The 16,636-nt window shown below is 43.9% G+C and overlaps 1 protein-coding gene across 9 annotated transcripts in view; it reads left to right on the top strand.

Moving 5' to 3' along the window:
* Positions 1-876: 876 nt before the first annotated feature.
* The window catches only part of GRID1 (glutamate ionotropic receptor delta type subunit 1), an 845,000-nt gene continuing 829,240 nt past the window's right edge, over positions 877-16,636 (top strand). For 3 of the 9 annotated variants that reach the window (XM_045025226.1, XM_045025228.1, XM_045025229.1), the window contains exons 1-2: positions 1,092-1,427; positions 4,011-4,166. In XM_045025226.1, the coding sequence (XP_044881161.1) occupies positions 1,349-1,427; positions 4,011-4,166 (235 nt within the window). In that variant the 5' untranslated portion in view covers positions 1,092-1,348. Of the gene's footprint in view, positions 974-1,089; positions 1,428-4,010; positions 4,167-16,636 lie in introns of those variants that run through there. The other 6 variants (XM_045025243.1, XM_045025244.1, XM_045025227.1 and 3 more) reach the window with 5 other exon arrangements.

Genomic DNA, 16,636 nt, shown 5'->3' on the forward strand with positions numbered 1-16,636 from the left:
TAAGATTTTCTAAATCTGCGGCTTCCATTCACCCTTGCCTTTTCCCCAGAGCTGTTTATTTGTTATACTAATGACGCCATTGACTGATGAATAAGTTCCCCCCTTTGGGGTGAGGCAGAACCCCCAATTTTTAATGCAACCGATTACTCCAGCTTCAAACTTTTAGCCAGCGCTTCTCTTGCGAGAGGGCGGGTGGGGGCAAACGCCGAAACCAAATAAAGCAGCCGGGCTGCGATTCAGAGGCTAAGTTTCCAGACTGGCCAGGAAAAGGTCGGTCAGATTTCCAGGTAGTTCAAGGAATTAAACCCCGCTATAGAGGCGGGCTCCCAAATCTTCGTTAACGGCGCTCTGAACTTCGGTCCCCTCCACAGTGATGCCGGGGAGAGGGGGACACAGAGTCCTGGGGGAAGGCTAGAGCCAGCATCCTCTGACCTCTTCAGCACCGGGAAAGCTGGATTGAACGGAGGTGCATGAGTGGATAGCGTCTGCTAGGAGTAAAGCAAGCCTGGGCAGCTGGTGGATACGTGCATCTCCATGAAATCCGCACTAGCCTGGGGGGGGGGAAGCTGTTCCCCCCAAGTGATGATGGGGCGCTTTTCCCCGGCAACCGGGGAGTTGCTGGGATCAGCTAGGATCCCCCCCCCTTTATGTTAGAGCGCCTCTTCGTCCCCCTCTGCTCTCTCCCGGTCAGACTGTGGTCAGATTCACTGATCCGGCATGGATCTTTCTCTCATATCTCAAACTCCCCTTCCTGTTGAAAGCTTCCTAACCCCCTCCTCCCGCGCGGCTCTGTCGCCACAGACCTTTTCTCCCATCCTGTGCAATCGGATCTCTTCTCTCCCCATCTCCTTGTGCCACCCCCTCCAGCTCCCGTTTTTGGCTAGGCTCCTGGATGCAACTGGGCTCCACTGTTCCCTTCCTCTACGCTCCTCTCTCCATCTCCCCGTGTGTTTCGCCCAGACTATATTGAGTGGTGAGTCTCTGCAATCACGTGGTCTGTGGAGGGGGGGGGGGCTGTCCTCCGCAGTTTGCTGTGTGCTGGGGCTCAGACACACACAGAGTGGTGAAGAGCTGCTGCTGAAGTCTCTGCCCTGCTGCTGCTGCTTCCTCGCAGACACCCAGGATCTATCCATCTGCATATATTTTTAGCCCCAACCTTTTTCTTGCTGTCGTCCCCCTGCTTTCCCGTTCTCTCCATCGTCTCAATCTTGGAGAATCCTTGGGGTTTCGGGGTCTGGGATTTTCTGATCTTTTTTTTTTAATCTGGGTACCTTTCCTCCCCTCTTCTTTTCCCCCATCTCTGTCTCTCCATCAAACCCGGGCTGATGTGCTCCGCGAGAGGCTGGAAATGGAAGTGGTGATGCTCTGGCTTTTCCCCTGGATATTTCAGTGCGTTTCAGTGCGGGCGGACTCCATCATCCACATTGGTAAGAAGGGGGGACGAGGGGGGAGAAAGCAACAAATACAAGAAAGGGATGGTGTCTCCTTAAAACCCCATCATGTCACGGGCAGAGGGCGAGGGAGCCCCATTAGCTCCCCGGGGGGGGGGCACAAAAGCCACCCGAATCCTCTGAATTGCAAAGTTAGCAGCGAGATGAGGACGCGACGGTGGGGGTCCCTTTTGGTTGCAAGGATGCTGCGAGCACGTTAGCACTGAATCGCAGCAGGGGTTTCTCTGGAGACAGGACGCAGGTTTGCTGCTGCCGTTTCTCCGGTTGTACTAAATGCTGGGCTCAGACCTGTTTGCGGGCGAGGTTTTCTCGCTTCCCCAGCCACCCGCAGTAAACAAGGCAAGATAGAATAGGAACCATCCCGTAGGGGAAACTTTCCAAAAATCCCTCCACCCCCGGCGCCCCTTTCCCCAATCATAGCAGATGCCCCTATAACGGGAATGCAGGAGGGACAAGTTGGCTGGGAAAGGGTTAGGAGACGCTAGATGCGCAAGTAGCAGTGTGTGTGTGTGTGTGTGTGTGTGCGTGCGCGCAACTGTTGTGGTTTGAATAAGGGCTCATTAAAACCTTTGGACTGCGAGGCTTGAAGTCTCCAGCGAGGAGAAACCTGGCTCGGCAGTTGGGGGAGATGCGGGGAGGAGAGGCTGGGGCAGTGGAGCATGCAGGACGGGTAAGTTTTGTGGCTTCTAGGAGCAGGGTAGAGGAATGTCCAAGGAAAGTCTGGCCGGCAAAAGGCAAAGGCTCTGCAGTCACCTTTTGGCGGGTGTCGAAAGGTACCGGCAGGAATTAAGATGGTGGTGGGGGAAAGAGAGGGACAAGATCCTCCACAAATCCCTCGGGCTTCTGGCAGATGAGAGGGGAGGAGATGGAGAGTGGCGGGGAAATGAAGAGCAGTGATTTCCATCCGCCTTTGGAGGAGGAGGAGGAAAATCCTCAGGGAGGAGAGAGAGAAGCCATGGAGCAGGAGAGGCTGGGTGGGAGTTTAGTCCGGAGCTAGAGAGCGCGCGCCTGTGCCCTGATGAGCACGGACTGTAACAGGTTTGCCCCCTCCAGGCGCCACGCGTGGGGGGGGGGGAGGGTGAGCCTGTGGGTGAATGTCTGTGAGGGTGAGGACCGAGTTTGAACCACCTGACGTGGTGGCGGCGGGGAGAACGAGGCTGCTCAAACACCAGCCCTGTAAAACAAGCCAGGAGGCTGAGGGCCGGGGCCGGAGCCCCCAGCATTGCGGAGCTAGCCCAGAAAAGAGACCGAGTCAACTTTGCCCGCTGCGCGAGGAAAGCCCAGAGCTCCCCGTGAATTCCGAGGGCGGCGGGGAAGCCCCGGCTGCGTCTCATCCTCGCAGGCGCTGGACACACGTACAGAATTCCAGCTGCACCAGCAGCACGTTGTTCACCTTGGAGGCAAACTCGAGATTTCGGACTTTTTTCGCGATGTGCTGAAGAGGAGGAAAGCGCGCCCCATTGCTCATCGGTGGAGCTGGAGAGAGGGGAGGCCAGACGTCCATAAAGCCTCTCTCTCTCTGCCCTTTGACTGCCAACGGACAAGGTGAAGGCCAGCTATAGATCTGTGGCTTGTATTCCTGACCACACTTAGTGTTATTTTAGCGCCTCTTCCAGAAATAAGGGCTTCAAAAGAGTGAAGGGGAAGAGCCTCCTGAACTTGGATTTGCGAATTTACACGCGAATCTTTGTAAGGCTTCAGGACACAGAGCTGCTGTGAATAAGCAATATTGTATCAGGGAGGGAAGTGACTTTTTAAAATCCTTTAACCTAAAAAATCCTTGATTTGCATAACAAGATAGTAAACCTAATGTGCACACACGCTCCCGTAGTCAGAGTATATTATGTAACACAGCTCGCCAGATGTTTTCATGTTAACTGCATAAACACGGCCCTGAAATTAGAAGCTTTCAGGTTACTGAACGCACAGGCTGACTCTAAATCAGTGTGTGTGTATGCAGCAGAGATTCAAAACCCCAAACAATGACAAACTGGGTGAACAGCAGAAAAAACCCAGAGCAAAAGTTGGTTGTGTTTCTAACAGCTCTCCCTTTCTATTACATTCAAACTCACAAAGCAATTTTTTTCTAGGGGTTTTGGTTAAAAACCAGTAAATGGCGGTTTGTGAAGAATACATAACCCATTGGGCAAGAAAAGGCTTCATGATGCAAGTCTAGTTGTGCTGCACCTATCCATTGCAGTCAACTCATGCGGAATGGGTCCTTGAAGACTGTGTGTGTGTGTGATTTAATGCGCCTGAACAATACATGCCTGTGTATGATTACCGATAAACCTGGGAGCAAGGAAGCTGTTTTCTGTTAACTTGTTTTGAAATTCTCCCATGGTCCCGAGCTCAACAACGTTCTCAGTGCCACACTGAACTGGCCGTGTTAAAACACAGCACTCGAGGGGAGAGAGGTAGCTGATTTATACAGATGTATATACATGAAACTTTAGGCACGGGGAAATAAACTAGAATAGTTATGGAGCCTCCCCATTAACTCCCCCACCCCTCTGTCCTCCTGGAGGAGATCAAATTCTGATGTGATCATGCCAACAGGTGCCATTTTTGAAGGAAATGCTGCCAAGGACGACGAAGTCTTCAAGCAGGCGGTGTCCGATCTGAACCTCAATGACGACATTTTACAGAGCGAGAAAATCACGTACTCCATCAAGCTCATAGAAGCCAACAACCCCTTCCATGCGGTGCAGGAAGGTAAGCGCCGCGGGACGGGCTCGGCTCGGACCGGCTGCGAGGGCTTCCCAGAGCCCCGGCTGCTGGGCGCGGGGAGACCGTAGTTCTGCTTCGCGCGTCTGTTGCAGGTGTTTGTCACGGGCCCGGGCTGACTCGCCTTCCCGCCCGTGGGCGTTATCTTCCCCTCTAATAATACACTGGGGGTGGGGGATGTTGGCTCCAAAGAGCAGTTGAGTTCCCCCTCCCCCCATCTCCTGTCTTTTACTGTCAGGCTTGGCAGGGCTGCTGGAGCCCTGGGCGCTGGGTGCGCGATCGGGGTGCAGGCGGGTGCCGGCTGTTCTCTTCCGAAGGCGCGGGCAGCTCTGCTGGGGCTGGAAACTTTCCGGCGGCCGAAGGTTGGCGCTGTTTCCCAAGGAAAGAGCCCAGAGCGGGAAGCTGCCTGGCGCTGCGGTGCCTGCTCGCGGAGAGCTGGCAGTCGTGTGAAACGCCTTCCCAAGCAGCAGCCGCTCGTAGTGCGTGTGAGCGGCCGGGCAGGCAGGGCAGGGCAGCGCACGTGTGTCCGGGGCACAGAACACGAGGATCTGGCCTGTTGCCCCGTGTCTCGCTGGGCAGGTCTCTCGCCGCAGGGCCAGAGCAGTGGCGGGTTTCAGGCGCTGGGGGAGAGCCGGGAAGGAAGGCAGCTCAGGCGCTGCACAGAGGCGATTTCGCTCAGCCTGGCAAAGGCGATCCAGCTGAGGAGCCCTTCCCTGGGGAAGGGAGAATGTGAGCACGGGGCTTGGAGTTGCAACAGGTGCCGGAGCGAAGGGCACCTGAAAGCCCCTCTCACTGTCAGATGCTTCTGATGTTATTTATTGGGGGGAGATGGGGGAACAGCGAGGGGTCAAACCACCCTCCCATAATTCTGCGATGTAAAGGCAATTCAGTGAGATCCAGGGAAATCTAAGTCACTGACGAGAGAATATCGGAAGTGGAGCCTGCAGGTGTATAAGGGAACAATTCCTTTCTACGGGAATAAAAGGGCCCTGGTAGTTACAATGCGATGTCCCTGAAGGATTCAGAGTGTGTGTGGGTTGGGCTAGTTTTGCCTTTCTCATTTCGTTTGTCTCCTGACTTGAACTCCCCATGTCTGTAGAGGGGCGCAGAACAGGGGTCTTGTGCGTGCGTGAGGTCTAGTAACTCCAAAGATTGCTTCAAAGAATGTGAATGGTGAGAGACAGTCTGAGCAGTCTTGGTAAGAAACCAACACACATTATTGGTGCCCAAACGTTTAGGCTGCCTCTAGCCCGCTTCTGCTATCTCTAAGGTCTGTCCTAACTTGTTGCTGGGTGAGAGAGAGCTGAAAATGGAAGGAAATATTAAACATCCATCAATAAAGAGGTTGAGTGTAATGTGCGGGGACTGAAATATATGTGAGAAGTTGTGCAATGTCAGGGCCCCCACGTGAAACGATGGTGCTTAGGCAGAGGCTTCAAGCTTTTTTCTCCCTGCCTGAAAGTGAGTTTTGATTCAAAGAGTGAGGGATAGTCTGATTTTAGATATGTTTAGATTTTACCAGTCACAGAGAGGATCAAATACAGCTGGACTAAAATAAGGACTGGCTGAGAGATTAAGAGGAAGTCTTTTCGGAATGGAGACGATGCTGTCCTTGTAGTCTGCTGTTGTGTTTAATAATTCTTTATTATCATGTTAACCGCCTATTGTGTGGATGAATGGAGAAGTAAGTTTTTAAAGTAGGGAGGAAAGTGGTTAGAAAAACAGCTGTTTTATTTCACAGTCTTTGATCCCACTGAGATTTTACGTGTGGATTAAATGGGGTAGCTAAGTAACTGGCTGAGCATTTTCCTAGCATTTATAAGATTTGACAAGTAGTTACACAGGTAAATCATTTCAATTAGCTTTTATTGCAAAGGAAAATGTTTGAAATTAATCAGCTTGCCTTTACAAATAAGACTTTAAAAAGATGTTATTGGGGTTTGATGAAGAAGCCAAGGTTGATTATTGCCTGGGTTATTTCAGCAGCAGTGTTTCTGAGTAATAATTATTCTAGAAAAAGAGCTATTTATATACCCTGACAAGAGTATTTTTAAAAATGATTCATCACTAGTCTTATCCTTAATATTACAGAGCACAGGAAAAATAATCTTTTCCTGTGTGAAAATTTGCATTCATACATATGTATTTATGTGTAACTTGTGTACATGCAAATTATGGTTACAAAATTGCATCAAATATTCATTTTCATAGACCTCAAACAATTCCTTCTGACATCTTTTTGCCACCATGCATGCTTCTTTGCTGTCACATAAATCCAAGACAGCAACAAAATAAACCTGTTTGGGGGACTGATCTGAAGCCCATTGACATAGATGGCATTAGTTCAATAGGCTTTGGATTAGGCCTTAAATTCTTGAAAAGGGGGCAAGAAAGGTGCTTGTGACTGGGGAAAAATACATAGTCACAAATTATGGAATAGCAGGGTTGATTATTGGCAAAGACCAACTGAAAGATCAGCTCTTCCTACATTTGCAAAATGTCAGTGTCTTATATTGGAGTTTATTCATATTCATGGAAGTGACAGGAGTTGGCTGGCTGAACAAGTGCTTCCAACAGTGTATCTCTTCTTGAAAGTAAAAGGTTTAAACTACTTTGGTCACATTGGGATATAAACTGACAGTCTTGTGGACAGCAAGTCCAACTGCTCAGCTTGTTCTGAGGAACTTGACCAAACTAGAGAATACTTCTTGACTTGGTAGTTTTCTTATTTTTCCTTTTAATCCTGCAGGAATAAGAGTACCTCCAGGAAAGAAGAATATTTCCAAAGTAATAATTCACTGTGAAAACTGTGCGTTGAAACCCCAGGAAGGAGTCTGGTCAGACTTTAATCTGTTTGGTACAGATCATTAGGCACCACAGCATATCTTCAGTGCCTGAAAAAGTGTGGGACCCAGATTTTCTTGGCGATGCCCCCTGGGGCAGTGGGCACCTAAATTTAGAATAATTTCCTGATCACATGCTGGAGACCAGAGGAAATGTGGAATAAATGTTACAATTACATTGAAAAATTATCCTTTGTCACCTAGGTGTTAAGGCTTATGGGACCTCAAAACAATCCTATCTTCATCCTGTGTGTCAATATCTTGCCACAATGGGTGAGTTAAAAACTGAGCGGCAGCTTTACTGGTTCAAGTCAGACCCTCCCCCACTTTTTTGGGGCTTGAATTTCTTTCATTTGCAACCGTTATTCAATATGCTGACAGAATGATGCATGGGATGCACTAGTAACCATTCTATTTGTACGGTGCAGTATCTTTCTGCACAATAATACATGGTGTCAGTCTTACTATTCAAAGTTCCATTGTAATCAGTTATGCAGATGCCCTACTCATTTCACTAGGACTTTGCTTACAGTAGTCAAAATAACCTGGAGCAAATCAGCTGCTCAGACTGCTCACAGAATGTTGCTATTACTATATAAAATGCACCAACACCCACATTATTCTTCCTGTGCAATGTCTTTCTAAGGCGGTGCCATGGAAATCAGTGTTGTAAATGTTAGATTCATTGTAATTGGACTCTGTGTAGTACAAAACGATTTGGAGTAAAAATAGTCCAGTGTGATACTACTGCCAGAGTAGCTCACAGAATCAAACAAGGCACACAATATTATTTTTTTGTTTCAAGTACCTTTATAAACAGTATTACCCAGTAACACTGTGAATTATTCCTGAAGTCCTACTTAAATCAATGGTGCAAGCAGGCACTTCGTTTCAGAGGTACTAAGGTAATATTATGAAAAGTAAACACTCCATGTGACAAGATTTATTAACGGTAACAAGAATTTAATTTCTGATTATTTTTTTAAATGCACTTGGGTTGATATTTAGTATATTGGTAAGTTTTTTTGCAGGGGGAGGAAAAAAAATTGAAAAGCAGCAGTATTTTTTCAATAGGATTAGTTCACTTCCAGGAGTAATGGCCTACTTAAAGTATTTTATTTTCCAAAACCAAGCCATTTTCGACACAAGAGATATACAGATATACCTTAGACATTGGAAAAAGCTATAGGGACCTTTGCTCAACAGAATACAGTGATGGTGAATGCCCAGTAACTACAATAGGTAAATGAGAGCCGAGTCTCTCTCTCTCCCTCTCTCTCTAGTCTCTCTTTAGGTGGACTTCCATGCTAATGGGCTTATAGATGCTTGAGCATAACAGTTAACATGAAACCTAATTCTAAAACATGACCCTAGGTGGTTCAGCTTGCATCTTGTGGGGAAAACTTCCTCTTATGACTCAGTAATAATTTGTATTACAGTCGTGCCTAGTTGCCAGTGGTCAAGGCCTCATTGTGCTCAGGGTTGTGCAAACAAGCAGTAAAGAGACAGTCCCTGCTCCACAGAACTCACAATCTAGTTTTATAACAAGATGCAACAAGTGGATGAAACAATCAAATGGGGGCAGCAGAGAAATATGATATAACAGTGAAATCTGATGTCTTTCATGTATATATAAAATAGGACTTGATTTTATATGTGTGCTCATGTACTGGCATGGCACTTTGTGGAGTATGGTCTTTATGCCTATGACAATTAGTTTTAGTTGAGGGGAAAAATCATTTTCATTGTAAAGAGCTGGCAAAAAATCAAAATCTGAGAATGGTTATTCTGGTTTGGCTATTCTATAGAAATCAGCAGCAGCTGTATAAGCAATGTTAGTTTAATTATTGATCCCTTTTGTTCTCTTCATTATAAAGAAGTGGTATGCCAACTTTTAACCCAACATCTGGAAAAGTACTGAGATGTGAACTAGTGCAAATAATTTGTTTTTATCAGTGACCCTAGCAATTCCTTAAAATGCTGCAATTTTTTTCTAAGCTAAGAAGTTTGAAAGCTCAAAGGTATAAGGAACTCTTTTACAGATAAAAGCAGCAAAGAATCCTGTGGCACCTTATAGACTAACAGACGTTTTGGAGCATGAGCTTTCGTGGGTGAATACCCACTTTGTCAGATGAATGTAGACATCCTGCTGCTTTTACAGATCCAGACTAACACGGCTATCCCTCTGATACTTTTACAGATAAGACTGTGAAATATTTGGAAAATAAAGTTTTCAATTCAAATTGCCATGTCTGTACTTGCTGTTGGAATGATCATGTTGAGGAAAAGTGAGCATGTGTTAGACAGTGGAGTCCAAAAGACAACTGTAAACCAGTTTCTAGCCTTTCTTGAAAATACATCTGTTTAAGATTTAAAAAAAAAGTGTGTGTGTGTGTCTGTGTGTATAAAATAGTTCAGCAGTAGATCTAAATGGTTTTAAACACTGTTGGGGCATAAAGGCTAACAGTACAAAATACCTTTTGCCATCTTAACTGTCACAGTGCATCATGGGGAGAGGATCCGATGGAGGTAGTTATTCAGAAATCTTGAAACTGTTTTGAAATGCCAATACAAACTTTCCTAGAATTGCAAATTGTTCTGTTTTCATAGACAGTGGTTCCTTTCAAATGAATTGTTTCTAATTTGGGCAACCTTGCATGCCTGCTGAGGTTAAAAGGCTCTCAGCGCTGGAAAGTGGAGCACACTTTGGAATTCAGTACATGCTTTGAGAGTGAGGATGATGTTCCATAGGTTGATTGTAGTTATATGTTTATTCCATGCATATTGCTGTGGTACATGAGTGACGCACAGCTGCTGACTTTTTTGGGTGTATGTGTGTGTGTCCACGTTGTGTACCTTGGAGTGAAGCTGTTCCCTTGTCTCTTGCATATGGGACTTGGCAAGGATGTGTGCTTGGGGAAGTTCTCAAACTGCTGTAGCCAGGGGCATACGTTTCAAGTTACAGAGACAGTAAGTATTGAGCATTTTTGTTTGTTTAGATGTAAGTTGAGCCGCATGTATATGCCTAAATGTACAAGTGAAACAGTGAAACAGGAGCAGTATCTTTGTTGTTCTAGGATTTGTTTGCCCAGCTAAAATTCAAAGCATAACCTAAACACATGCATAGCCTAAGGGTATAGAACTGTGGAGGCAATTAGTGAATTTCTGTGAGGTTCTGGGTCTGTCTCTCCCCACCCCATCCCTTACAAGTTTATTTCAAGATAGTGAGAGTGACAGTCTGAGTAGAAACGCATAGAGAGGACAGAAGCTGTATTGCAAATACACCTGGATAGAGTCTTCAGCTTTCAATTGCAGAGACTGCTTTCTCCTTGGGTCGAGAGGAGCTTTAAGTGTAAATGGCCACATAAACAATAAATGGAGAAATGCCTGCCAGCCATGGTGAAAGTGTCACCCTCAGTCTTTGGGCAAGCTCAGGACAGGTGAATATATAAGCCTAGGCTAAAATGGTGTCATGTAAACATGAGATAAGGCATTCTGATTTGTTTGGTTATAGTTTTTAGATGAAAGCATGGCCCCAGAGGTGAAAGTCTGTTGTTTCACTATGTTTTATATCTTCAAGATGTTTAGTCCCCAAACATGGGGAGAAGAAGGGTGGGAGTGAGGGTAGAATTGCAAACCATAATGGATCTCAGGATTCTAATATATTCTTGTTCGTATGAAGTGATTTTTAAAAAAAGATTTTATTGATTTGGCTGCATTGGATGGGAAAATGTATTGCTTGGTTAAGAAATACTATGATGCCCTGTATTTAAGGTTAAATATTTAATAGTAAATATAAAAAGGATTCTAGCTTTTGTCTGCCAGACTTGCAAAGAGTTGGTTTTTATTAATGTACTGTCATTTAAGTTTTTTGATACTTGTTTCTCATGTGTCTTTCACTATCATATAGCATCTTCTTTATCTGCCAGTCTCTTGCAGCTCACTTGAGCATATATTTCAAGCAGGTTTCACTGGGATACACTGTCTTGTTTAGAACTTTTTGACAGCTGAACTCTGAGTTCTCTGGAGTGAACATATTGTTATATACATCATTTCTAGTTTCAGTCTCAGCTTTCAATGCATTCTCAAAACCAGGCAGATACAGTGTAAGCAGGGGATTACTCCCCTAGTCCAAGAGACCTGGCTGTGTAACTACATATTTTCTAACTAGTCTACTGTGGTTAAAAGCTGTTGCTCAGTGGGGTGAATGTGCTTAACATTTTTACCTCCTCATGCCTTCCGAGACCAAACTGAGACTTGTTAAGGACTGCCACAGTGAAGGCATCTGTGACACTGTCATCTCATTCTGCCTGTGCTTTTATGCTCTTTAGTTGTATGGCTTGGCTAGAATGTTTCACAAAATTAAAGAAAACAATGTTTTGAAATCTCCCTCTCTCCTCTCATGTGCATTTTTGTTATGTTATGTTAATGGCAATGACCCTGTGTTTCCTTCAGTTTGAAACAAATATGCCAATATTTCATAAAGGGGGCAGATTCAGTTAGGCTGAGGATGAATACAGCCTATGAATTGCAAGCAACAAATCCAAGTACATATACCTCTAATTATAGCTGGGTATTTTGAGGCATAGCTACTCACTGTTCTATTGTAGGTGGAAAAATGTAAGGATATCTTGCACGTGGGAGGCTACCGTTCTGAAAAGGTACCCCAAATATTTTTTATTTTGTAGAGAGCATACTGCCCTGGGATTAATTTCTTTTCCTCTCAAACCATATCCTTCAAAAGCAGCCACATCATTTTGGTTCTGTACCATGTGTAATGAAATGCATTCATGCATATGCAGATCAGGAAAAAATGTATTGAATTTCTAAGTCCTGTGGCTGCCTCCGACACATGACATCCATTGGGTTTCATACTTCGGCTGTTCCTACTTAACAGTTTTGGGAAATTTCCCTGCTTTGTACTACTGCTGGTGAAGCTGTACCAGTGCTAGTGACAGTGGGAGTGGCCACTCAGGCACTTTCACCACTATTTTGTCTAACTTTGTTTAGGGTGTAGTTAAAAATGCCTGTGCCCACAGTCCAGTAAAGAAACATTTCTAACTTATTTAGAGATCAACATTCACTTGAACTGCCCCACTCTCCCTGGTACTAGTACTTTCAAGTCAGGGGTTACATTTCTCAACTTTCTAGAATACTGGTCTTGTACAGAAAGCTAACTTTAATAGCTGTGCTGGCATCTGGTCAATTGGGGAACAAAATTATAACTAATTTATAATCAAACTTTGTAGACAGCTTTCCTAACAAAAATCTGTCCATATATGACACCCTGGGAAAAGGATGTGAATAGACAAATTACTCAAGAGGAATGGGGTTTGATCCACAAAAGAGGACCAGCAATATGTGTGTGTGTGTGTGTGTGTGTGTGTGTGTGTTGGTGAAAGAGGAGATTTTACGCAAATACGGTGGACATATCCAGTCATTAGAAAGTATTGGGTTGCAATCTGTAACCAAATATGACAAATTGTTTTTACCAAATAGTCCTTTGGTAATCCTCCTGGGCCTTCCTAGTGGAAATGGTCACACAAAAGGAAATGAAGAATTAATATCTCATCAGCTAGTAGCTGCTTGGCCATTGGTAACCTCTCACTGGAAAAAAAAACCCCAAAAATAGCCCAACCATTCAGGAAAACTATGGGAGGTTGTGGTTATGGAAAAGTTAACACCCCAATTATATACCCAGCAAAATGGAAAGACGACAGATAGATATCTAGGTATTTGGTTACCTTTTATTCAGTACTCAGACAAAATACATTCATCAGCAAAAAACCTCACACGCCTGTCCAGTCCAATGTTTTTAATATTAACATTTGATAGACATACCTGCTCTGTTAAATATGTGTATGTAGAGATTTCACTCAGTTTAATAAAATCAGTAGAAATGACATCAGTGTTGTGACGATGCTCACTCTGTAATATGGTAACACCCTGTTAAATAGAAAGATCTGTTGTCCATATTCCTGTAAAATGTCTCTCTAAACAAAAGCTAACTGTTGTAATGATTGTTTTGTTTCTGATATTTACATGTGACGGATATGTAAACTTGCTAAAACTTCCTAAATAGTAAAAAAAAAAAACGGCAGTACTCCATCTATTCTAAAACTCCCACTGTTACTAGCATAGTGGAGCTCCATGAATGGCAGTATAACAATGGTCCTTGTTTACAGTTGGCTTGTTTCTCTCTGTTACACTGTTAGCTACTCTTACTAAATGTTAGTAGCCAATTTGGCAGAGCTGGTTTGCCAAGACTGTGGCTGCCCTGGGCTTCTTAGAGCAGGTCTACATGACATAGTGGCTAACAAGTTTAAGTGACATAGGCCTGGTCTACACTAAGTGTTTAAACCGGTTTTAGGAGCGTAAAACCGATTTAATGCCACACCCGTCCACACTGAGAAGCCCTTTATATCGATATAAAGGGCTCTTTAAACTGGTTTCTGTACTCCTCCCTAACGAGAGAAGTAGCGCTAGTATCGGTATTACCATATCGGATTAGGGTTAGTGTGGCCGCAAATCGACAGTATTGGCCTCCAGGTGGTATCCCACAGTGCACCACTGACCGCTCTGGACAGCAATCTGAACTCGGATGCAGTGGCCAGGTAGACAGGAAAAGCCCCGCGAACTTTTGAATATTTCCTGTTTGCCCAGCGTGGAGCTCCGATCAGCATGGGTGGCGATACAGTCTGAAATCAAAATAAAAAAAGAGCTCCAGCATGGACCATGCGGATGTGATCGCAGTAAGGGCAGGCAAATCTGTTCTATCAGCGCTCCGTTACAGGAATGAAATTCAAAATCATTTGTAAAAAATCTCCAGACAGACGCCATAGCAGAGACTCAGCGCACTGCTGCGTGACAAGCGTAACGGAAAGCCAAAGAATCAAATGGACGCTCATGGACTGGAGGACTCAAGCTATCCCACAGTTCCTGCAGTATCCGAAAAGCATTTGCATTCTTGGCTGAGCTCCAAATGCTTCTAGGGTCAAAAACAGTGTCCACGGTGGGTCAGGGCATAGCTCGGCAATTTATGCACCCATCAGGCACTGGGATCTCAACCCGGAAATTCCAAGGGGCGGGGGAGGCTGCGGGAACTATGGGATAGCTACGGAATAGCTACCCACAGTGCAACGCTCCAGAAATCGACGCTAGCCTCGGACCATGGACGCACACCACCGATTTAATGTGTTTAGTGTGGCCGCGCGCACTCGATTTTATACAATCTGTTTTGCTAAACCGATTGGTTAGAATGCTGGAGTTGCCTGGAGCCCTATCTGCACTATTACTTCTACCCAGGTGGAGCTGCATCCATGCTCTCTGTGGTGGAAAAAGCTTCTGAAAAGGCTAGAGTAGACACAGGCTGGGTGATTTCCTAGAAAATGTTAGACAAGGAAATACAGAATGAGGGCAGCATATGACCTACAAATAGCCTATATTACAGCCTGACCTTGTTTCTTTTCTCCCTGCTAATATGCAACCTACTAATACCTTGATTTAGCAACCACTAGGTGTGGAACAGTCATAGATTTCAAGATAATTTAATTCACCGAATGGCTGCAGCATTGGCTCACTGTTCTCCTAGAATACCAAATGGTCTCACCCTGTTTTTCATCAAAGATTTAAGGGTGCTATAGTCAGGTGTTATGCTACTTTCTTTACTTATACAAAATATGTACAGTATTAACTGGTGAACTGTGAAGCATCATCACAAATCAGACTTAAACAGTGTTTATAAAAATGTAAATGAACATACTTTTGTGTCAATGAAGTTTTTTTATTTTAAAAATAAATTATATATTTTTTTCTTGTTTATTTGCACACTTTGGTAATCCGTGATGGGTCTCCCCAGTCACTACTTGAATTAGCGAGTTCTGCTATAAATGTGAAATGAGTTTGGAAGATCCTCTCTCCCTGTACTTGTGCTCCTTTGGTATTAGAATTGTTAAATTAAATAACCCTAACTATTAAAATACACTGTGTGTGTGTCTGTGTGTGTATATATATATATATATACACACACACAAGTGATTTAGATGCTGGATATATTGTAAACCTCTTTTGCACTGAGTAGAAAAATATCTTGATCTTATCTGCATTCCTAGACTCTAACTGCCACAGGTTATTAAAGAAACCCTATATTCCAAGCACGATATTTTAAATTGCATCTTAATGTATAAGGAATGGATGGAGTTTCATATTTTGATGTGATTTATCCTTCTGTGGTCCTGACAGAGTGATAGGAGTTCAAACTATAGCTCTTTGAACAGAGAGGCTATTACCAGGTTTATTAAAATCATGCATTGCTTAGTGTAGTTGTACATAAAAAGATAAACAAAAGATAGTTATGAGTTCTTCTTACAGTAATGGCTCTAAGTTAATGTTGTGTTCAGTGAGCCTGTGGCTAAAATGGTTACTGAAGAGATGTAAGTGAAATTTGATACTCTGCGTCCCGAAGATCACTTTTTTGGACAAATAAGTACTTGCTTCCCTAAGACAAAGATCAGGTTGCAGCAGTTAAAAAGGACATTGTTCTATACTTTCAGATAAATGATATGGACAATAAAAAGAGGTCTTCTCAGGAGGCAAGTAAAGCAATATTTAGGGGCCAGCTGATAAGCAGAGACTCTTGGCTGAAATGTAAGAAGATGTAATTGTTGCCATTCTAAGTAAAACATAAATTGTGTGTTGGACTTTACTCAGTTTTTCTTGCAAAAATAGATATTTTTATCTCTCTCTATATAGATAGCTATAGATATAACTTGTCATACAGTTATCTAAAATTTATTCTTCTGAGAGATTCTAAAATGAATTGTTGCTGTATTTTTATTTGTCCCCAGTGGAATGTTGGCATCTGATGCTTCTAAAGGTTGCTTTTCTTATCTAACCATGTAGAGGCACCTTAGCTAAAATGACTGATTGGAAGCATATCTGCTGTACAGTAGATTTTGTACACTGACTTGAAATCTACCTTTTCTTAGAGGAGGTTTTCATTGATCTAAATCTGCCCCAGCAAAATAGAAGTGGCATGTTGAAAAATCACATTTTGTGGTCCCAGTTTCACACATGCGTTCCATAGTTCACACAGACACATGCATACATTTTTGCACATATCCAATTTTATGTTCGGCTGCCTCCTCATGCACTTGAGCATACAACTTCTGTTCATATATACAGAAATAACGTGCTTTTGATTTTTTTTTAGAATTTAGTGCAGTTGAAAAGTGCTAGACTGTCAGGCCTGGAGACTGAAGTCTACTAATCATGGGATACATCTAGGGCATGAGGACCTGCAATCTTCTCAATACCAGTGCATTTCAACCTTGACCTATAGAAACCACCTCTAGAACTGAGAAGCCAGTTTATTCTCTGTGTCCCTTCAACTGCTGGTCTCTTGGGGTTGAGACGAGGAATAAAAGGGCCGATTAATGCCAATTGTGACAGTAGTATTTGGTGATGTGATACTTGTCCGCTAGGAATTGGAGTGAGGCCGCTAACTAGCATGCAACATTTTGAAAATCTATTCCATAGTGCATGAAGATGTGTAATGATTTCAGGGATAGATTATAACGATATGCTAATATGCCAAGATTTCTCTCATTTACATAG

This window comes from Mauremys mutica, chromosome 7, assembly GCF_020497125.1.
Source record: "Mauremys mutica isolate MM-2020 ecotype Southern chromosome 7, ASM2049712v1, whole genome shotgun sequence".
NCBI lineage: Eukaryota > Metazoa > Chordata > Testudines > Geoemydidae > Mauremys > Mauremys mutica.